This window comes from Palaemon carinicauda, chromosome 35 (assembly GCF_036898095.1).
Source record: "Palaemon carinicauda isolate YSFRI2023 chromosome 35, ASM3689809v2, whole genome shotgun sequence".
NCBI lineage: Eukaryota > Metazoa > Arthropoda > Malacostraca > Decapoda > Palaemonidae > Palaemon > Palaemon carinicauda.
This window is the reverse complement of record NC_090759.1, coordinates 68,442,834-68,467,151: the sequence shown is the minus strand read 5'-3', so window position 1 is coordinate 68,467,151 and position 24,318 is coordinate 68,442,834. Positions and strand designations below refer to the sequence as shown.

The 24,318-nt window shown below is 38.4% G+C and overlaps 1 protein-coding gene across 1 annotated transcript; it reads right to left on the bottom strand.

The window, feature by feature from the left end:
* Positions 1-510: 510 nt before the first annotated feature.
* LOC137627344 (uncharacterized) lies at positions 511-1,035 on the bottom strand. The gene has a single exon (XM_068358427.1). It carries the CDS (start codon positions 1,033-1,035, stop codon positions 511-513), a length of 525 nt encoding a protein of 174 aa, XP_068214528.1.
* Between the last annotated feature and the right edge of the window lie 23,283 nt (positions 1,036-24,318).

Genomic DNA, 24,318 nt, shown 5'->3' with positions numbered 1-24,318 from the left:
ATCTGTATACTCACCAACCAATGTTGTGGTGTAATGATGGGATAGTTTAACAGTTGCTCTAACGGTATCAACATCTGCATCACCTGGTGACTGAATGACCAGGCCACCCCTTTTTAGTTAGCGCTGTGGTGATAAGAGAAATCATGTCTGTCTTGTTTTTGTCATGAGATAAAAAGTCCTAATTTTTACCTAAAAACTCTTTCTACTGTGAAACTAATTATAAGGAGCAGGTTTTTTCCTCGTCTCAGATGTGTGTTGTCTTTTATAGAGGGGCCTTCACCATATCTCATCGAACACCACTGTTGCTTGTCCATAATTTCTCACAGTGAAGTCTGCATAAGTCTCAGCTATTGTATAATATGAGTCGCCTTTCTTCCATGGTAGACGGTGGAGCAAAGAGCCTCCAAGCACATAACAATATGTTTTAGGTTTAGAGTTAATCACAGCCTCACTTGAAAAGGCTGCAAGATGGTCTCGAATTGTCTGAGCATGCAGAGGTTTATCTGCTTTTCAAAGAATGTTCCTGGTCTCAAAGAGGGCTGGAGGATATGGGCTTAGTTCATATGTCAAAACCTCTTCAAGGGAAAGATCTGATCTTGACACGACAAGGAGACGCTGGAACAGAAGGGCAGGATCAATGGTATGATCGGGAGCAATCTTCACAGCAGAGATATTTCCAAGGGTTTGGGCTCTGTCTTTCTGCTTAAATTTGTAAGTAAATGCTGGTTTTACAATCATATCTTCAATGATCTTGTTCCCAACTGATTCAAAGGCATGTATATTTACATCTGGTTCAGCCACTATTCCGTTGACAATGTTTCTCAGAGTAGTATCAGATGTGAAGGGTAAACAGGCTGCAATCTTTGGCTGAATTTTCTCAAGATCATATGCATCTCTTTTGATACGTGCCTCAGTTGAATCTTTGTGTTGTGGACTTGCAGTATAGGTTAGGTCGGTAAAATCTTGCATTGCACTGTTGTACTCAGATGTTACAGGTGCAGATAAGGTCCAAAGATTATGCATCTCCTCGGTCATCCCACTGCCATGGGTTAGATCACCAGTGCTCTTTAGAGACCTCGTCAATGTTTGTTCTATGACAAGACCACTACTTTGTCCTGCCCAGCAATGATTGCTCCTTCAAACAACATGAAAACCATCAAAGAACTTTCGATAAACATCTGCGTGCTTTTCCTCTAGGTTGCTCATTTGCTGCAGGTAGTAATGAACAGATCGCAGATAATTGAAGTGCCCAGCTGCAGCAAAGACAGTTAGGCAATTGGACACTGCCTGCAAATGCATCAACCAATATCCAGTATGATCTGCCTTGATCAACAATCTTGCTATGCCAACCATACGCTGATAATTCAGCCACAACTGGCTTGTCTTTGAGGTCTGCGCAAGTTCAGATTTCTTCTTCTCCATTACTGTATCAAGTTTTATCAAAATTTCAGAAAAGGCAGCATCTTTTAGTATCATCTCTCCAATAAGAAGGGAGGAGTACAATTCCTCTGCCTGATCCAGCAATATCTGAATCTGAGGATGATCTTTGGCCGTTTCCATTACAAGCTGGCCATATAGGCACATATTAGGCCAACATCAATTTTTTATAATCTTAATGTGTTCTTTGTCCCCAAAAATGTAGGAATAGACACCAAGATCATCAAATTTGAAATGATAGTTATAGAGTAATGATGGTTCAAAAGTTTCGGCGGCCATCTTGGACGCCATCTTGAAAAAAACACTTTTCCGGGGGTCATAGTTTGGTAAACTTTTAGTATGTTAAAAAGTACATTAAAACCTACCAGAATCAGTTGAGAAACCTTTTGTTACAATTTTTGAGGGGTTGAGGGAGTATTTTCCATATATTGACCCTACTAACAGTACATAAGATATTAGGCAGATGAATGTTAATATAAAAAAACTTATCTCGGCGATGAGGGCACGAGACCATAGTTCGCGCCCAACACTCCTCACCCTGCTCCCAAAGACAAGGTATATTACCCAAATGGCTGTATGGGGATGAGGTGTTTCTTCTAGGAGATGGGTGGTAGACATTACCACGTGACATCTCATGCCATTTGGGTTACCCCACATTGAATCCCCCAGTGCTTATCCGACTTCCCTCATGCGTTGACCTTGACCTTGAAAATCATCTACAGTTTACATTCTACATAGCGCCATTCTTTTACAAACACTCTTCCAGGATTGAGGTGATGGGATCACAGGTCACAAACCTTGTGACCTGCTTTTTAATGATTGATGTTACTGTTAACGGCTTATCATATTATATTAAATTTACAGATCAAATTTCGTCTGAAGAGATCCTCATCAAAATTTCAGGCAGGCAAGTCCAACCTTACACTGTGATGCCCAATCTCAGCAGTTAACTCCCAATAAACCACTTAAACTCTGAGGTTGAGGAAGGATGACTAAATTTGCTGTATTAACTCGGAAGGTTAATTAACTGTTTCCGCCCATGTTTTGGAAAGTAAGCATTTATGACCAAGGAACCAGTCAAAGTCTGCACTTCACTTTCATAAAGGAGAGCTGGTTCAACCATACCTACATACATTCTCACCTTTATTTGCAAATAATATCAATCTCATCGTTTTCTCTGTTGAACAAACTTGTTTGCTTCCTGCTGTCGATTAGTAAAAGTTAATGTTTTCAGGCTTCAGTTCTGATGTAGCAGAAAAATTTTTCCCCCCTTGACTGAAATTCTCCCATGGGAAATAAGATTAGGATCAATTCCCCCCACCCCCCAGGAAAAGCCGCCAGGGCTGTTATTCCCCCTGGGTTAATTTCAGACCTAGATTTTTCCCTATACATAAAATCTATTCTAATGAATTACATAATTAATGATAAGTTTTACAAAGTAATATGATTTTTTCTACATCAAAATCATATTAGTTTTTGCAGTCTTGTAATACACTGGCACTTGTGTAGCACCAATAAGGTTTTGAATTTATATGGCAGAATACTCACTAATAGTATGTAGGCAGCACATCATAATGTTAAATCATATAATCGGTTATGTTCCGGATCATGGTAAAAAAGAAGTCTTTATTGGAGGGCTAGATAAAAAGTACATAAAAAGCAATTAAAATTTATGGATTTTATAGGGGCATTCATTCATTTTATCCTTTTGCCTTCTTTATTGTGGGTTTGTATAACACTTAAGACAACTCCATTAGCCTAGTATTTTTGCGTTGTTCCAAGGCTGGCAGTGTGTTACCATTCAAAACATGACAACTCGGATCACTACCGTTTTCATTAACACTTGAGGTAACTGAACTTCATTATTTAGTTTTCATTTATGCATTAACGTATCTATCTTTAATACAAAAGGGCTCACATTTTTTTCTAATATCACACTTTTAATCTTTGTTAAGTCAATCAGGCTACACTTCCGACTATCCAAATATTGGTAGTATGTTTAATGAGTGAGCTCCTCCATATTCTGACGCAGCCATTTCCAGTGCCACTAAGTCCCACTGCTCCGGCAACTGTGAAACATGTTGGTGCAAGATTAGATAGAAAACAAATAAAAACAAAAGAGAGCGAATATCAACACCCCTAGTGATGGTATTTTGATGTCCTGAGTGGTAGGCTGTAGTTGCTACACTTCGCCATAGCCATAACTGATAACAGCTTTGGGGTTTGGGGAATCTTGGCTCTGAGGGGGAATATTATCCTGGGACCAAATTTTCCCAGGGGGATATATATCCTGAGCCATATATACCAAGGGGGGAATTTCGGAAAGGGGGGGGGGGAAACAGACCATTACACCTGTATCATCTGAAGTGGTTTATCAGAATATAAGCTTGGTAAGGCAGCCACCCCACTCCCCAACCGTGTTGTACATTAACAAGAGTAATCTCGCCACTCCCACAGTAAGCTATACAGCTTAAACGCCCGGGCCTAGATAGGACTCTTTCTGCTGACAAAGAGAATGCAAGACAAGGGTGATACCATGAAGAAACTCAAGTGATCTTTGACATCTCATTTATGTTTTTCGGTTTATTAAGGTTTCTCTGGATTTAAATATCAGAATTTCACAAATCATCCTATCTCTTTATGATTCAAGTAAGCTAAGTTAGTTTGATTACTGACTTTGTTAAAAAGAAAAAATAATTCAATTAAGTATAAAAAATGTATTTCGTTATTGATTATTTTATAAAAAATTGAAACTGATAAATCTGAGGTAAATTTATTTCGATATGTTTTAGAAATTACATAAAAAAATATGAGAAGCAAAATTGTTAATAATTATTCCATATCAACTCATTAAAACAGACATTTTTTCACAGTAAATGGATATACATTAATTTGTGCCTGGAAGCATTGTAATTCTCCTTGATTCCAATGTTTCCTTATTAATCTTAAAATTAGTTTCCATTTCTTCCCGCACTAGCAGTCAGTTATTAGTCATCATCAGTGGATATTCAGGGATAAATGAATTGCCGTATTTCATATAATCAGGTGAAATAGCCATTCTTTCTACATATTTATTCTATATCTTCCGGATGAGAATAACAAGAAAATGAACATTTAAACTAATGGTCATAGGCGCAAACTAAATTTGGCTTTTAGATGTTCCTAGTCACCTTATAAGTGGTGTGAATGTCTAAAGCCCTGTCCTTGAAAAAAACAGCATCAGCAGGTTGGTCCCCTCAAATCCTTTTGGGAAAATTGAATAGTAGTCTTGCTTGCTTAGATTGTCCAGCCCTTATTGCTGAACACGGGCTCTTGCGTTGGTAGCCCGTCTCGTAGTCGGTAACAACACCAAACTCTATATCTCCGACTGAGTGATATTTAAATTCCATTTTAAGAAAATGTAAACTTTTGGTACTATTTCAATGCTGTACAGAAATACGGTCTTAATCAGAGGCCCTAGTTTTTCAACTTTGGCAGACAAGAGTAGACAGGTATTTTACAAGCAATTCTGTTTTCATTAATACTTGACATAACTGAACTTCATTATTTATTTTTCGTTTATGAATTAAATTTCCATCTTTAACACAAAAGGGTTCGCACTGTTTTCTAAAATCATGCTTTTCGTCTTTGTTTAGTCAATCAAGATACTTCCCGCTTTCCAGATATTAGTCGTATGTGTGGTAAGTGAGCTCCTCCATATTCTGATTCAGCAGTTTCCACTGCCACTGAGTGACACTGCTCGGACGAGTGTGAAACAAATTGGCACCAAGATTTGAAGGAAAACATAAAAGGGAGCGATTGTTATCAGCCCTTGTGATGGTATTTTGTCGTGATGATATTTATCCTGAATGGCAGACTGTAGTTACTACACGTGGCCATAGGCTTATAACAGCAGTGGGGTTGGGTGATTCTGGGCCCAGAGGGGAATATTATCCTTGAACAAAATTCCCTCTGTGGGATATATATCCTTGGCCATATTTATCCCAGGGGGGAATTTCAGACAGTAGGAATATCAGACCATTACACTAGTCCAACTACAAAAGCTTCCTTATTTCATCATACTGTACATTGCATTATGGCACCAAGTAGGGTGTTAAACATTGGGATTCATGCATCTTTCATTTCTTTTTATGATTCAATTACACATTATCACTTTGCTTATTATTTATTGCAAAAAAAATCTAATTCATGTCAGACTACGAAATTTGAATTTTATTGAATATTTTAGTAGGAAAATAACATGGATATTCTATGATAATTACAAAATTTACCATCATTTCCCAAGCAGAGTCCTTACCAGTTGAAATGCTAATCCCCTTGATACTGCAGCTAGTACTAAAAGTCTGTAACCTTGCCAAGACTCCCCCCAATACAGTACAATCCCTCCTCTCTGCCCTAGCAACTCCCCCCATTGAGCAGGGATAAGGAACTATGCTTTAAACTGCTCCTTTTCTCTACTACTAAAGCTTCTTCCCTCCTCTCCCAGTCTCTTCTACTCACCGGGACTTGCTACTATCGCTACTTTTATCTATTACTAAAAACTTTCACTTCGGTTCCAGTATGGACCTGGTTCCCTCGTCCCCCTGGCGGTTATGCTCTTGGTGCTGAGTGGCCGCACCTCCCCACTTGCAGTTATGCTCAAGGAGCTGAGCGACTGTAAGTCCGGGCAGGTGAGCTTGTTGCGTTGGCGCTTGCTGTTTAAGCGAACTGATTACCTATTATTGAGTGAAACACCTCTGCAAAGAGCCACTGATTAGAAAGAATAAGTCTCTCGAGAGCCAAGAACTTGAATTTGCGGAACCAACTGCGAGTCTAAGAGCCCCAGTTCGGGCTTAATGCCCGGGCAGTCTAGACCAACCAACCGACATATCCATGTGCATTCCCTCCCTGAATCCCTCTCCCATTCCCCCTTCCGCGTCATAGCGTAATGTCTATTGACTCTCATACTCTTCCCTGCGCCTTGGCCACATGCACTTACACGTCATGCACCCCCAGTCGCCTCCCACCTCCCTCCCATGCACATACCTCTCCCTACCCTTTCCCCCTCTTCCTTTCTCCCCTTCGCCTCGCGCTACAGCGTAATACCGTGTAAAATTCCCTCGTGTTCACAGTAAATCGCCAATTTTCCCGAACAATTGCACATATCCTTCTCCGTCTTAGATATTTTTATGAAACATAACCTTTTCTTACTCTTTATAATTAAGCGACCAAAACTTTTCCTTATTCTAATTAACTCTATCTTTTAAATAATAAATTCTCTTACTCTTACGATTCCTTCCGACTTTATGCTAGCTCCCTCCCCCTCAGCTAACGCTCTCTCTCTCTCTCTCTCTCTCTCTCTCCCCCTACTGCTTAACCTTTTACCTGGGATAACTTACGCCCTATTCTTCTGCCTCCGACTAAATCGCTTTTCATTCATTCCCACGATCTACTACTTTCCTGGGACTCGCTGCTATAACACTTTCTCTTTTACTCGATAGTCTATGTCTATTAAGAAATTTCCTTTCGTGGACCTAATGAGGAGTCTCCCTACCGGGGCCTCTTTCTCCGTTGCCATGGCAGTCACTTTCCCCCTTTTAACCCCTGTAATCTTGTTTAGTGGCAACAAGAGGGACCTATCCCTCATTCAGTTACACGGGTATTGACTTGGCATCTGCTATGCAAATGCCAACCTGTGGGACGCTTGGCATATTGCCATTACCCCCACCTGGGAACCAAATTTCGGGCTGCTGAATGATAAGCAGTTCACTCGAAACTACCACTACTTTTTGGCCTTACCTCATTAGCTACGGCTATCTAGAATTAACGTAGTTTAAACCAATTAACCTGTAAAGTAATACATCATCTCATTGTTTAATTAAACCCCACTAGCATTAACATAAATTACCTTAACCCTATTCACATTGCAAACTTAATAAAATTTCAATTTAGCTAATTCCAATTAAATACTCTTACGGGCTGCCAGTGCAAGAGCCAGTGTCTTACACAAGGTAAGGCAATCTTAGACAGACAGCATCTTTCTTCTTTATTTGTATGTGTGGGATTTTTGCACGGCAAATTTGGAATTCACAGTAATTCTAATGTTCCCATAATTTTCCTGTTTAAAAACATATATTCCTGCGCAAATAAAAACCTTCACTTCAAAAGAGAAGATTCTAGTGTACCAGGAACTAGGTCATTTAATTTTTAAGGGTGACAATAGATGCCGGTAGGTGGGACGCAATGGGGCCTCCTTGGTTGGTTGGTTGGTCTAAATTTCCCATGCATTATGCCCTGACGGGGGCTCTTAGACTCTAGGTCATAACCCCCAACAGGTGCAGCTCCGACCTTAGGATCAGATTTGCTTTTACAAGTTCCCGGCTCACGGGAGACTTTTCCTTTTTAAACAGTAGCTCTACCCAAAGCTGTTCCACAAAATAACAGATAATCAGGTAGGTTAAACAGCAAGCTCAAATACAACAGACTCACCTGCCTGGACTTACAGTCACTCAGTTCCTTGAGCATAGCTGTAAGTAGGGATGTGCGGCCGCTCAGCACTAAGAGCATAACGGCCAGGAGGACCTGGAAACCAGGTCCATACTGGAAGCGAAGTGAAAAGTTTTAGTGATAGGTAAAAGTAGTGACAGTAACAAGTCCCAGTAAGTAGAAGAGATTGCAAGAGGAGAGAAGGAACTTTAGTAGTAGAGAAAAGGACCAGTTTAAAGCATAGTTGCTTATCCCTGCTCAAGGGGGGGGGGTTACTAGAGGAGAGAGGAGGGACTGAATTATGTTGGGAGTCTGAACAAGGAAGCAGACTTTAACAACAAGCTGTAGGATCAAGGGGAATAGCTTTTCAACAGGTAAGGACTCAACTTGGGAGATGAGGGAGGACGTAGGGTCAGGAGGAGGAATCTGGGTAGGATTGGGAACAAGGTTAATGACTGGGTTAGGATTGGTGACTGGTGTTTGGGCAGTGACAGGAATAGGTGTAACTGGAGCAGGTTCAGTGGGAGGGCGACGTGGAGGCTTGGAACATGGAGCCCTTTGGGGCTGCGGTGGCTGCCGCGGTGCTACTGCTGTAGAGGTAAGTGGGGCTGCCTGTGGTGTTGATACTCTTCGGAGAAACTCTGGAAACTTCTTAATCCATGCATGATGGGGTCCAGCACAGTTTGGACACTAGGCATGTATTTTCATTCCAATTTTATGTGCATCTATGCATACTTGGGTTGCGTGGCGGCGGCTGCAGACTCCACAGACTGCTGGGCTTCTGCAGTCCCCCTTGTGGTGTCCAAAGCGCTGACAATTGAAGCAGCGCAGTGGGTCACTCATAAAGTCCTTTGTGGGGAAAGATCCCCACAGTCCAAGGTCCAGTGTCTTTGGGATAGGGCCAATGAAAGTGACTGTGATACTTCTGGTAGGCTGCTTGTGGCTGCCCAAACGTCTCTCAGCCTGGGCAACTTGACTGCAGTCAGTTATGAAGGACAGTGGCATGTTGACTGGGTAATTGGTGATGATTGCTTTACTTAATCTCTTGGCAGGATCAAGATAGGTCAAGAAGGCTTCAGTGTGTAGAAGGCTGGCGCTATCCTCATCCTTTGTGGTGATGATTACGTCACCCTTTAAGTTGGCTCTGGCAGAGAATTTTATTCTTGGGTTTGAGGCTGCAATGGTTGCTACTGCTGCATAGGAGGGTGATCCTTCCACTGTAGGAAGCTTGAATTTCTGTGGAAGTCCTAGGTTCATAGAGGTAGGACGAGGTTCTGGAGACAGGTCAAGAGTTGTAGTCGATGTGGCAGGAATTTCTTGGGCAGGGTCTGCAGATGGAAGGAGTGTAGCAGTGGCTTCAGCAAGAAGCTGTGCAAGACACTTGGTGTCTTGCTGATGAGTTTCAGTCAGTGCAGGAGGGTCAAGGTCCATGGGAGGATCTTTTGCCTCTACTGTTGGAGTGCAGGCAGGTGGGGCGGCCGTGGAGGTAATAGTAGGTGGATCCACTGTTGATCCACTTCTCTGTTTCTTTGCATGTGGCTTCTTCACTAGATTGGACCAGGGATCTGGAGCAGCAGGAACAGCCACTGCTAGTTCCTTCTTTTCCTTTCCCTCAGGCTTCTGCTGGGGGGGGGGGACTTGATTAGGCCCTCCCCTGCCAGGTAAGGCCATCAAGCAGTCCGGATCATAATCCCCATCTGGGTCTGGTAACAGGGGCCATCTGGGTGGCCTGCCTAGAGTCTTCAGCATTTTTTGTAGAACTCCTGGAGATTGAAGTGAGGAATTTCGATGTCATAAATCCTTGGAGGGAGTGCCCTCTTATACAAAGGAGGTTCCCTGTGTCTCCTGGCGATCAGTCGATATAATATATCATGGAACAGGTTGCATTCGTCACATCTGCACCATATCTTGTGATTGAAGATGAGCACAGAGGAATATTTGCAATTGAATGTAGAAATCGATTTGTAGTCTTAAAGACTTTAAGAGATGAAGAGCACACAATTAATGAAGAATGGTGTGATAACAAGAACATATATCAGTTGGTAGTAAAGTTTAGGGACATGCAGGTACAAGGAGAAAGCCATGGATATCAAAAGATACTTGGGATACTATAAAAAGAAGACAAAGACAGAAATTGATTGTTGAAAGTTTTCGATGAAGTAATGAAAATTACAAGGTAGAGCATGCTAAGTATTCCAGTATTGATAGTGAGGTCAAAAGAAAAGCCAGAAATGACTGGAGAGAATATTTAGACAGGAAATCAGATGAGGCTGACAAAGCTATGAATTCAGAGTGGCTATGGTGTAAGAATTGCTCATTAGATTATAAATAAAATCTCTACTGGGGCAAAGAGGAAGCATATACCCATCAAAAAGAGAGATGGGTCTGTTAATACAACAGAAGATGAAGAAAGGCAACAAAGGCAACAATGGATAGAACACTTTAGTGAGATTATGAATAGGAGATATGAAGGGAATAATTTGATTGATATACCTGAAGCTGATGAAGACCTTGATGTGCCCATGAATGAATTCAGTGTGTTTGAAGTCGAAGTTGTCCTTAAAATAACTTAAGAGATGGAAAGCCCCTGGATACGATAGAATAACTGCAGAGATGATACTGGCTGAAAATTAAGTGACTCCAAGAATAATTACAAGATCATTTTGTAAAATGTGGGGTGAAGAGGTAAAAGCTGATGAATGGGAGCTAGGAGTGTTGGTGAAAATAGCAAAAAAAGATCTGACTGATTGCAACAATTAAAAAGGCATCACACGCATGTCAGTTGTTATGAAAATATATAGTATGCTTGTTTTAAAAAGAATAGAGAGAGGTTGATGAAATGCAGAGATGAAAAAGATGGATTTAGAATAGGTAGGGGTTGTACTGACCAAATTTTCATTTTAAGGCATGTACAGCAATGTGTAGAATACAGAAATCCACTTTGATAGTGTGCACCGGCCAATTATGTGGAGAATCCTTCGTCATTATGAGTTGTTCTTAAATATAAAGATTTAATGAAATCAGTTTATGAGCATAGTATGTGCAAAGTTAATTTTCATTGAGTCCTATCAAATGAATTTCCAATGAAAAGTGGAGTACTCCAAGAGAATGTGTTGTCACCTATGTTGTTTATCCTCCTCATGAATTTTGAAATGCTTACAACAGTTGAGGATGGTAAAGGATTGGATTGGAGTGGTGGTTTTATTACAGTTACGGACGGGGAAAACTTTCCTACTATAGAGCAACTTTTTCCTATAGAAAATGCACGTTTTCTTCGAAAATTACACTCATTTTTACAGCAAATAAATACTTATTGAAATATAAATATATATACACATACATATACACATATACATATACATATATATATATATAGATATATATACATACATACATACATACATACATACATATTCATATATATATATATATATATATATATATATATATACATATATATATATATATATATATATATATATATATATATATATATATATATATATATATATATATATATGCACCAATAAGAGTGGGCCCCACAACATTACCCGTTTTCTTATAAGCCCTCCTCATTTTTACCCGCGACATGCAAGTATTTTTACCGGCAACATTCCAGTATTCTACTTGATCTGACCCTTTTTATACTGTATGTACCCATTCTTTTATGCATATTACATTTTACCCGAGGATTACTCGTTTTCTTATAAACCCTCCTCATTTCTACCCGCCCAATTCAAGTATTCTACTTCATCTGACCCTTCTAATATTGCATGTACCCATTTTTTTATTGCAATACCCATTATAGAACTTCCTATAGAAATTTGTAATGGTTGTAAAAGCCAGAGGGAAGTTTCATGGAAATTACTATGGTACGCCAAACGTAGTTAACATCCTTATTAAAGAACATAACGTCATAACAAAAAAGTTATAGTAGCCAAAGTGTCCGATACAGCAACACTTGCCAGAAGACCGCCATGATCCCAAGCCTTTGACGTCCCGATCATAAAGTCATTATTTTCATTTTAAGTTTAATTATCTAGATAGTGAATGGAGTTAATTATTAAAGTTATATTGTTGTTACTGTGTGCAGCTTAACATTACCGCTTGCCAGTACATATGGAGCTTGATGTTTTTATTTTTCGGAGTGTGAAGCAAGTCCACAGCGGAACAAAAATCATTATATTTTGGGTAAAAGCTTGATGTTTTTATTTTTACGCAAGCGAAACGAGCACACGGCGAAGCAAGAACCATTAGACTTATGTGTATTAATCATTTTAATCAGAAAATATTTGTTTTCCTGTAGTAATTAATATGATTCCACAGAATTTGACTTAATTTCAATTACCAGGTTTGGTGAGTATGTAGTGGGGAATGAAGAGGTCAAACTGGTTTTTCTGTTTGTATGCAGTTGAAATGAAGATCAAATTCGGTTAAGTCACATTATCTACTCCAGGAAAATATATATTTTCAGTTCGAAATGTTTCCCCGTCCGAAAATATAATTTTATCGGATTGGTAACAGCAAATTTGCTGACCTAAAGTATATGGATGATGGTGTCATTAGCAGAACACCACAATATTTGCAATGCTTGCTTACCTGAATGTATGAAATATCACATGAGGTTAGGCTCAAGATAAATAGAAAAAAGACAAAGAGGATGAGAACGGAATATGTAATGGAAGATGAAATATTATTGGAAGGAGACAGTATTAATGAGGTGGAATCAATTAAATATAAAGGAACTATGATTACTAATAGAGGGTGTTTAGAATTGGAATTTAATGAAAGATTAAAAAAAGAGCAAATTAGACATTGGCAAGATTAAGTAGATTGATTAAGTACATTTGGAAATCAAATTGCCTGAAATTACATATCAAAATCAGGCTATATATCAGTTTACTGAGGTCGATGTTACTATTTGGACATGAGTCGTGTATGACGATGAAACAATATCCCACATATTATGTAGATTTGAAACCAAAGCCCTTAAAAGAATATAGGGAGTGAAATGAAAATATGAGAGATTGCTCTAGTGCCATATGTGGGCAAGAGCATGATAAGGGGTAGATGGAAATGGTTTGATCATGCTCTTCGCACTACCCAAGAGATTAGTTCACCAAACATTTAATTGGGCTCCTGAAGGCACTAAAAGAGTTAGAAAGCACGGGCTTATATTGCTGAGGGCTATGATGCGTAAAGTAGATGATGAGTGGAGATGTATTGATTTAAAGGCTCAAGATAGAGCTGACCGGCGAAATCTAACTGATTCCCTTTGAGTCAATGGGCGTAGGAGGAGATGATGATGATGAAATAAATTGTTTAACATTTGGATTGACAGCAGCATTCTCACTTCTATCCACACTTGGCTTGCTGCTGGTAAATCTCTCCAATGGATGAAATCCCTATGCAAATGATTTAACATATTAGTCCACCCCCAGTTGACAGGAGTCTGTTTCTGGTTGGTGTACTGGTGACTGACTGTAGATGAAGTCTGCCTGATACCCCATATGCTTCCTATGCTGTTTCAGCACTCTTGTTGGATAGAATTGATGGTTTATGTATCCCTTTATCACAGAGTGGCCTAAACCCAGACACCGTTGATGGCCTAACCTAATTTGAATAAGGAAAATTCTGTTGACATCTTCAGCAATAAAAGGGATAACTCCACCAATACATTTGTGCCAAGTGTATCACACTGGAATCTTTTGTTCCCTCTTACCCATGTTGTGGGTAAAAAAGAAAATATGAAGGTTTCATGTTGAATAGGTATTTCCTGGGGTATGAATTGGGAAATAATAAATAAACTTATATGGGGGGTTGACCAATAAACCAAAATGCAATATCATTATAAAAAATTATAATGCTTCACATGGCAATGGAGGATGCATATACAAAATATTTCATCAAAATTCCTCGTACTTTCTTCGATACAGCATAATTAGTAGTAAGAGTAACAGGGTGAACCAAAAACATTGATCTGTACAATTAAATAGCTTTTTGTTGCTATAATAAATTTTTATAATTATTACATTTTGATATCAAACAAATTGTGATCAATAGTATCTGTAGATATTCCATGTAATATCAAACACATTGTGATCAATGGCATCTGTAGAGATTCCATGTGATATCAAACACATTGTGATCAATGGCATCTGTACAGATTCCATGTGATATCAAACACATTGTGATCAATGGCATCTGCACAGATTCCATGTGATACCAAACACATTGTTATCAATGGCATCTGTAGAGATTCCATGTGATATCAAACACATTGTGATAAATGGCATCTGTAGAGATTCCATGAGATATCAAACAAATTGTGATCAATGGCATCTGTACAGATTCCATGTGATACCAAACTCATACTGTAGTTATCAATGGCATCTGTAGAGATTCCATGTGATATCAAACACATTGTGATAAATGGCATCTGTAGAGATTCCATGAGATATCAAACAAATTGTGATCAATGGCATCTGTACAGATTCCATGTGATACCAAACTCATACTGTAGTTATCAATGGCATCTGTAGAGATTCCATGTGATATCAAACACATTGTGATCAATGGCATCTGTACAGATTCCATGTGATATCAAACACATTGTGATCAATGGCATCTGTAGAGATTCCACGTGATATCAAGCACATTGTGATCAATGGCATCTGCACAGATTCCATGTGATACCAAACACATACTGTAGTTATCAATGGCATCTGTAGAGATTCCATGTGATATCAAACACATTGGGGTCAATGGCATCTGTAGAGATTCCATGTGATATCAAACACATTGTGATCAATGGCATCTGTAGAGATTCCATGTGATATCAAACACATTGTGATCAATGTCATCTGCACAGATTCCATGTGATACCAAACACATTGTGATCAATGGCATCTGTAGAGATTCCATGTGATATCAAACACATTGTGATCAATGGCATCTGTACAGATTCCATGTGATACCAAACTCATACTGTAGTTATCAATGGCATCTGTAGAGATTCCATGTGATATCAAACACATTGTGATAAATGGCATCTGTAGAGATTCCATGATATATCAAACAAATTGTGATCAATGGTATCTGTACAGATTCCATGTGATACCAAACTCATACTGTAGTTATCAATGGCATCTGTAGAGATTCCATGTGATATCAAACACATTGGGGTCAATGGCATCTGTAGAGATTCCATGTGATATCAAACACATTGTGATCAATGGCATCTGCACAGATTCCATGTGATACCAAACACATTGTGATCAATGGCATCTGTAGAGATTCCATGTAATATCAAACAAATTGTGATCAATGGCATCTGTACAGATTCCATGTGATACCAAACACATACTGTAGTTATCAATGGCATCTGTAGAGATTCCATGTGATATCAAACACATTGTGATCAATGGCATCTGTAGAGATTCCATGTGATATCAAACAAATTGGGGTCAATGGCATCTGTACAGATTCCATGTGATATCAAACACATTGTGATCAATGGCATCTGTAAAAATTCCATGTGATATCAAACACATTGGGGTCAATGGCACCTGTAGAGATTCCATGTGATATCAAACACATTGGGGTCAATGGCACCTGTAGAGATTCCATGTGATATCAAACACATTGTGATCAATGGCATCTGTACAAATTCCATTTGATATCAAACACATTGTGATCAATGGCATCTGCACAGATTCCATGTGATACCAAACACATTGTTATCAATGGCATCTGTAGAGATTCCATGTGATATCAAACACATTGTGATCAATGGCATCTGTACAGATTCCATGTGATACCAAACACATTGTTATCAATGGCATCTGTAGAGATTCCATGTGATATCAAACACATTGTGATCAATGGCATCTGTACAGATTCCATGTGATACCAAACACATTGTTATCAATGGCATCTGTAGATATTCCATGTGATATCAAACACATTGTGATCAATGGCATCTGCACAGATTCCATGTGATACCAAACACATTGTTATCAATGGCATCTGTAGAGATTCCATGTAATATCAAACAAATTGTGATCAATGGCATCTGTACAGATTCCAAGTGATACCAAACACATACTGTAGTTATCAATGGCATCTGTAGAGATTCCATGTGATATCAAACACATTGTGATTAATGGCATCTGTAGAGATTTCATGTGCTATCAAACACATTGTGATCAATGGCATCTGTAGAGATTCCATGTGATATCAAACACATTGTGATCAATGGCATCTGCACAGATTCCACGTGATACCAAACACATTGTTATCAATGGCATCTGTAGAGATTCCATGTAATATCAAACAAATTGGGATCAATGGCATCTGTAGAGATTCCATGTGATATCAAACACATTGTGATCAATGGCATCTGTGGGGATTCAATTTGATATCAAACACATTGTTATCAATGGCATCTGTAGAGATTCCATGTAATATCAAACAAATTGGGATCAATGGCATCTGTAGAGATTCCATGTGATATCAAACACATTGTGATCAATGGCATCTGTGGGGATTCAATTTGATACCAAACACATTGTTATCAATGGCATCTGTAGAGATTCCATGTAATATCAAACAAATTGGGATCAATGGCATCTGTAGAGATTCCATGTGATATCAAATACATTGTGATCAATAGCATCTGTAGAGATTCCATGTGATATCAAACAAATTTTGATCAATGGCATCTGTAGAGATTCCATGTGATATCAAACACATTGTGATCAATGGCATCTGTAGAGATTCCATGTAATATCAAACAAATTGGGATCAATGGCATCTGTAGAGATTCCATGTGATATCAAACACATTGTGATCAATGGCATCTGTAGAGATTCCATGTGATATCAAACACATTGTGATCAATGGCATCTGTAGAGATTCCATGTAATATCAAACACATTGTGATCAATGGCATCTGTAGAGATTCCATGTAATATCAAACAAATTGGGATCAATGGCATCTGTAGAGATTCCATGTGATATCAAACACATTGTGATAAATGGCATCTGTAGAGATTCCATGTAATATCAAACAAATTGGGATCAATGGCATCTGTAGAGATTCCATGTGATATCAAACACATTGTGATCAATGGCATCTGTAGAGATTCCATGTGATATCAAACACATTGTGATCAATGGCATCTGTAGAGATTCCATGTAATATCAAACAAATTGAGATCAATGGCATCTGTAGAGATTCCATGTGATATCAAACACATTGTGATAAATGGCATCTGTAGAGATTCCATGTAATATCAAACAAATTGGGATCAATGGCATCTGTAGAGATTCCATGTGATATTAAACAAATACATTGTGATCAATGGCATCTGTAGAGATTCCATATGATATCAAACACATTGTGATCAATGGCATCTGTAGAGATTCCATGTGATATCAAACACATTGTGATCAATGGCATCTGTAGAGATTCCATGTGATATCAAACACATTGTGGTCAATGGCATCTGTAGAGATTCCATGTGATATCAAACACAATGTGATCAATGGCATCTGTTAGGGATTCTATGTGATATCAAACACATTGTGATCAATGGCATCTGTTAGGGATTCTATGTGATATCAAACACATTGTGATCAATGGCATCTGTAGAGATTCCATGTGATATCAAACACATTGTGATCAATGGCATCTGTAGAGATTCCATGTGATATCAAACACATTGTTATCAATGGCATCTGTAGAGATTCCATGTGATATCAAACACATTGTGATCAATGGCATCTGTAGATTCCACGTGATATCATACTATGATCAATGGTATCTGTAGAGATTCCATGAACTACAAGACTGGAAGTTAGGGGTAAGAGCTTACACCCCCAGTGCAAAGAGAAGCCTCAAAGATAGTACATGGAGTTTTAACCTCTATCATTTGCTTACTTTTACGTCTGTTATTCTATGCTTCGTAAGAAAATTTATCATGACAGAGGAAATCACAATGCAGGCGCATTTAAGAATAAAATCTGGCCACAGAAAATAGCTTGGGCAGCTATGAAACCCTCTCATCACAGAAATTACCCTGCCCCAAGAAAAGGAAGGGGCAGACCAGAAGCCTAAAGAATAAAAGTATTGAGAAAAGCGATCTTTAGGTTTGGCTATATCATTACTCAAAAAGGGAAATAACATTTACAAAAATCACAAATTATTAACATCATCTTTGTAAAAATGCAAAGAAAACTTTGAACACTCATATCTCAAAATTATACTTATTGACCATCAAATTCTATTGCACCACACGTTTCATACACGCTCATAAAATATAATGCTATTGCTTGTAATAGTTCTAGCTCTCTTCCACACCAGTTTAAGCTTCCAATCTCGTGTTCTAATTTGAATATATTTTTGCGACTATTTCTCGGATGTGCTTGTACATGGGCTAGTTGTCTGCTGAATAAACCTTACTGGCATTCACCTTGCCTCTCTTTTAAAACCAACAGCTACATCGCCACACAATTTTTTTCCCTGTTTTAAATTTATAGTATTTAAATTTCGTATAAAACTTTGAATGACTTTATACAGCAATCAAATGACAACCTTTTTTCCTGTTTTTTTTTAATTTTTTTTCATTATTTATGGGGTTTATTTTTGTCAATCCGAAAACCCATACATATCTAACAAAAATATGACATAAAAAACCTCTTAATTTACCTAGAAGTCTACATCAGATATTTATGTTGTGGTAATCAGTCTAATAAGCCAGCCCAACCCCCACATAACTATGGTGTCCAACCACGGCAGTAATCTACCCTTCCGACTTCCCAATAGGCTGGCCATCAGAATATATAATTTACATTAGGCTATAAAATCTATTTCTTTATTGATTAATTTATACAATATATAATAAAGAAATTTTAAGTCAATTTACTCACATACAGAGCAGAAATTACATAATCTAATATGAGACGTATAATTGTTAAAAATTAATCCAAGTCAAATCATTGAAATTGTTCTGAGTCTACAAATATTAGAATAAACAGTAAGAATATTAGACTTTTGGAGTGGAAGCGTTGTGATTCTCTATAATCACTATGATTCCATCAATGATAATAATTCCTAATGTAGTTTTCCTTTCATTCTGCACGAGCATTCAAAGACCAATTAATACAGACATCCAATGATCCAACAGATTATGTTCAGATAATAATGTGTTTTATAAAAGCAGGTGAAAGCCATTCTTTCTACATTCTAAGAATATAAAAAGGAAAATATCTGATAAAAAGCAATACCAAAGGGCTAAGGCGAAAAGCATATGCAGTTTTTAGAAGTCTATACTACCTAGTCACCTTATATGTGGTGTGAATGTCTAAAGTCCCACCCTTATAAATCAGCATCAGCTGGCCAGTCCCGGGACCCCTTATATCCAATTGGAAAATTGTATAGTAGATGGAAACAACACCAAGTTATAAATCTCTCATAATCTCATTGGAAAATGTTCAATCAAATTTCAAGAAAAGGTAAAATTTTTGGGACTAATATTCCAATGCTGTACAGAAATCCACTGATCATGGTTAGGAAATTCATATGACTGGTCTTGATTTTAGCGCAGCTTTTGATTTTGTTAATCATGAGGCCCTAGTTTCTAAACTTTGGAAGATGGAAATAGGTAGGTGTTGGATCTAAGGCAAGGGGGATTGGGAAATGATAGTTAGCATGATTTCGTATCTTCATTGCAACGGATTCACAGCGTAAGGAAATACAGATAGCCCGTGATGTGGACAATGATGTCACTTATGTGGGTGGTGCTCAGGCACTACAAGCAGCCTCATCTTAAAACGTCTTAAATCTCCCTCCCAAAATATCATGAGTAGGGTAATATTTTCAAAACTTATAAATGACAATATCGAAAGCAGATATGAGATGTCTTCTGTTCCTTATTAACGGAAGCCCACTACCATCTAGTCTTACAATGTACTGTCTGTGGGGTCGTTGCTTGACAATGATTCCCAGCCTGTCCTACAAGGGCCTTGGTCACCTGGTTCTGAATACTAACGGGCGAGCCTGGCTATAGGGGCGTTAGCCTCCTGTCGGTGCCTCTTTCAATTATCTTCTCGTTTTTCTCTGCTACCTGAAGTTATCTTTTTCTAATGGATTTCCTCCAGTGGTGGTTTATCATATAGTTGAGTTTTGCGGCCGATACACCATCGCGTAGCTGTATTCCAGTTGCCAATTGTACCGGAGATTTATTTATACCTTTTAAGGGCCTGTTCAAGTACTGCAGCAGGGCTAATGATACCTTGTCATTATCGAGGCTTCCAGTCCCGCTGATACTTGCTCTAATTAGTCTCTGTGCAGACTTGACTGCGGCCTCGGCTCTCCTATTTGACTGCAGGTTGTGGGCCAATGATAGGCGTATGTGCTCCCAGTCGAGTGAAGTAATACCTAAGTTTTGTCATGACCTTTGCAGATGAGGTGCCATTAAGGAAAAGTGCTATTTCTAGCCAGCTTGTAAGCCTGTCACAATATGACATATACATGTGTCCTTCAAGCTAAAAAAGGTCCATGACAGTCTGTTGGAATGGATACATCGGGACAGGGGTCATTTTCATGACTTCGGCAGGCAAGAATGGCAAGTGGGGTCGCACAATGTACAGTGTGAACGATGATGCTGGAGGTCACCTTCGATGCCCGGTCAATTGACCGAATGTCTCCCTCTTCTCAACATTGTATCTAGGCCTTGATGTCCAGCATGAAGGTTGGCGGGTACCAAACAGTCGTCGCAATACGGTTGGTGTTGGCCCTTTAGCAGAAACTCGTGTGTCAACAGTGTGTGACCAATGCGGAGATGACAAAGACACATTTTTCCATTTTCGGGTCATCGTTTTATACCTCCAAGGTTATATGACATTTTTAATTTCTCTCATTTTATTGCCATCTAGCCTATCCCAGTGCTGTTGTCAATTATTACATAACAATTTCTGGATGTTAGGAAGGAAATCATTACAGGGAAAGGGATGCCTTCTTGGTAGCAGCTCGGATGCAGCATTCTTTGCCAGTAAATCTGCCTTCTCATTCCCAGACACACCTACATGAGCTGGAACCCAAGAAAATCAGACTGGTATACCTGGATTCTATGTCAGTCATATTCTTTTTAACTCCAATAAAATATTTACAGATATATACCTCTGTTAATTTCCATGGAGGCGTGATGATACCTTAAATGGAAGCACCTTACTTCTAACTGCATCAAGACTGTCAATCAGTTGTTTCACCCGAAAACAATAAGGTTGAGGGGATTTTGGGTGCATCTCAAAGTATGTTGAGTGCTTTACAAAGCTTGCAGTCTGACAGGCTAAAAAATTAGGAAGCCTTTGCAACCTAAATATATAACGAATATTAGAAGACTTTCAGTAAAGTCTAAAGGTAATTCTCCTGCGTCAACAAGGAGGCTTAGAATAGGCGAAGCTCTAAATGCTCCTGTTGCCAATCTGATACCAGGATGGTGTATACTGTAGAATCTAAAATCTTTAGTCGACTTGGGGTGGCTGAGGAGTATATTTCACATTCATGACTAATTTTTGAATAAATTAAGATCTTGTATAACTTAAAAAATTTTGCGGTCTGCCCCAGTGATGTATTGGATAGAATTTTTAAAAGATTTAGTCTCAAGACATTTGACTTTTAAGGCTTTCATATGAAGAACCCATGTAAATCTATATTCAAATATCAACCCTAGAAATCTAGCTTTGCTTGCATGAGGTCCGTTGACCTTTGATGCATATATACGGGTCTGGATGTAATCCTCGAATACGACAAAAATGAACAACAGTAGTTTTGCTTGTCGAAAACATACACCCATTCATATCAGCCCACTGAATAATTTTATCAATTGTGATTTGCAGTTTTCTCTCAACCATTGCATTTCTAGCTTCATTAAGAGAATTAGTTGAAGAATATCTGAGGATATCCCATTATTGACTAGTGCAAATAAGGTTACACTTAGCACACTACCCTGGGGAACTCTGTCTGTCTGTCTGTCAGATTGCCTTACTTTTGTGTAAGACACGAGCTCTTGCCTTAGGCAGCCCGTAATGGGGAACTCCTTACTGACATTTCCTCTCCAATAGGGTTTCCTCCCACTCACTTGAAAAAATCTGTGTGAAATAAATGATTGAATGAACAATGGTAGTTCTCGTAATCCCAAATCATGAATGTTTTAAGTATACCATATCTCCATGCAGTCTCATATGCCTTTTCAAGGTTAAAAAAGACTGTTACATGGTGCTGTTTGGAAGCAAAGGCTACAATAATAGAGGACTCAAGTCATATCAACACATCAGTCTTCAAGTGCCTTTTCCTAAATCCACACTGGAGGGTGATATAATACCCTTCTTTTCCGGGTACCGCATCAGTCTTGCATTTACCATCTTCACCGTGATCTTACATAAACAAGATGTCAATGCAATTGGTCGATAGTTTGCAGCTAAAAACTTATTTTTTCCTATTTTAAAAAGGCTAAAATAATGGCTAGTTCCCATATACTTAGATAACTATAATCTTGCCATATTCTGTTACTAATGCTTAAAATAAATAACTTGGTATCAACAGGTACATGTTTAATCACTGCATATGAAATTTCAATGGGTTCACAGGCTGTATCATTATACGTAGCAAGTGCACAATCAAATTCCCTTTCAGTAAAAGGAGAATTGTATGACTCTTCCCCAGATGTTGCAAAATTTAATTTTTTTTTCTTCAATGTTTCTAAAATGTTAATCTGGAGCTGCTTCACACCTGCATGATACATTTGAGAAATGATCAGCCAGGGCATTGCTAACCTCGGTTGCTCCTATCACATACTGATCATTCACCCTCAGTACTGATGATGGGTTGGGGGCAAATTTGCCTGCTATCTTTTTTACTTTCCTCCATACAGAAGATGTAGTGTTCTACTGTTAATGGTGGAAACAAAACACAACCAAGACTGGCACCTAGCTTCTTTCATGCCACGACGGAACTGCGCTCTACATTTCTTGTATATAATCAATTTCTCAGCATAGCTTCAGCGCAATCAAGTTAAAGACCCTCTTGTGGCTCTGTGTAGGATAGTTAGTTCTGAAGACCACCAGGTGACTGGATGTTATTTGAATAACCCTGTTGTTTTGGGAATTGAATTAATTCCTCCTGTATGAAGGGTTCAATTTAGTGAGTCTGTGGCATCATCAATATTTTCAAACTGTTCTGCATTCTCTTCAATTTCGCTTAGCTCAAGAGATCTATCCCAGTCCTGCCAACGAGGCAATCTCTGCAAAGGTGGACAATTGTTGGTGTATATAATGATTGATGTATGATCACTAGTATGACAATCATTTTATGTCATCCAATAGAAGTCGAGAAAACACTTAGAGCTTGCAATTGATAGGTTTATGCATGACAACATACCTGTATGGACATGAAAGTGTGGGGGCTCTCCTGTATTAAGGAGCCCGACATCCTCATTTTCCACAATTGACGATATAATATTGCCCCTTGTGTTTGCTAAAATATCACCCCATAAAGGGTGTCTACCATTCATATCTCCCAGTAAGAGAAAAGGTTGAGGGAGTTGTTGAATCACCTCTACAAAAATACCACATATTTTCTAATTTTTTCAAACTTTAGACAGGTGTCCAATTTTGAAACTATTAAAACAATGCACTGGCTTCTGCTTGAATGGACGTACTTTAATAATTTCCTTTTCAATAATATTATGGAAAGGTACTTTGTGTATGGTATTGGTTACCAAAATGGAATGGCCCCTTCATACATACGTGGAATAATAAGAGTTATTAGTTGAGAATGAATCCTTTTATCCCAGCATATTCGTTGACTCGTCTTAGTGGGATATAATCAGGACTTCTTACTAAAATACGTTCAATGCTTAAACCTTAACTACAGCTCTACTTTCTGACTTGTTTAACAACTTGTAACACTCGAGTGAGAATATGTAAACAAAACTCGCACACATTCATACAAAAAACAAAAAAATTGATCATCGCTCTCAAAAAGATCGAATCCTACTGCAATACAAAAGTAAGAAGAATCACATCCTAACTTTAGGACAATTAATTAATGATTAAATCCATCATAACATACGCTACTACACTTTTGAACTATGTTGAAACACGTTCTATCAATGCAATACTGTGCAATATTACTCTTAATACCCGTAAAGCATATAGTATTACAGTACAAAATACATAACAGTCTCCTCCCCCTTAACTTGACATTGTACAAAACTACAAATCTAATATCTCAGGGGGCTTCCCTCTATTCATCCTATAGCGAAGTACTCTAACTTCATCCTTTATTGGTACAAGAATAGATTCGTAATCTACGTCTGATGTTTAAGCATCTTGGTTAATATCTGATTTAAC

Bases quoted from the DNA above. Each gene is read 5' to 3' on its own strand.
- LOC137627344 (XM_068358427.1), bottom strand. From the start codon at position 1,035: ATGACCGAGGAGATGCATAATCTTTGGACCTTATCTGCACCTGTAACA.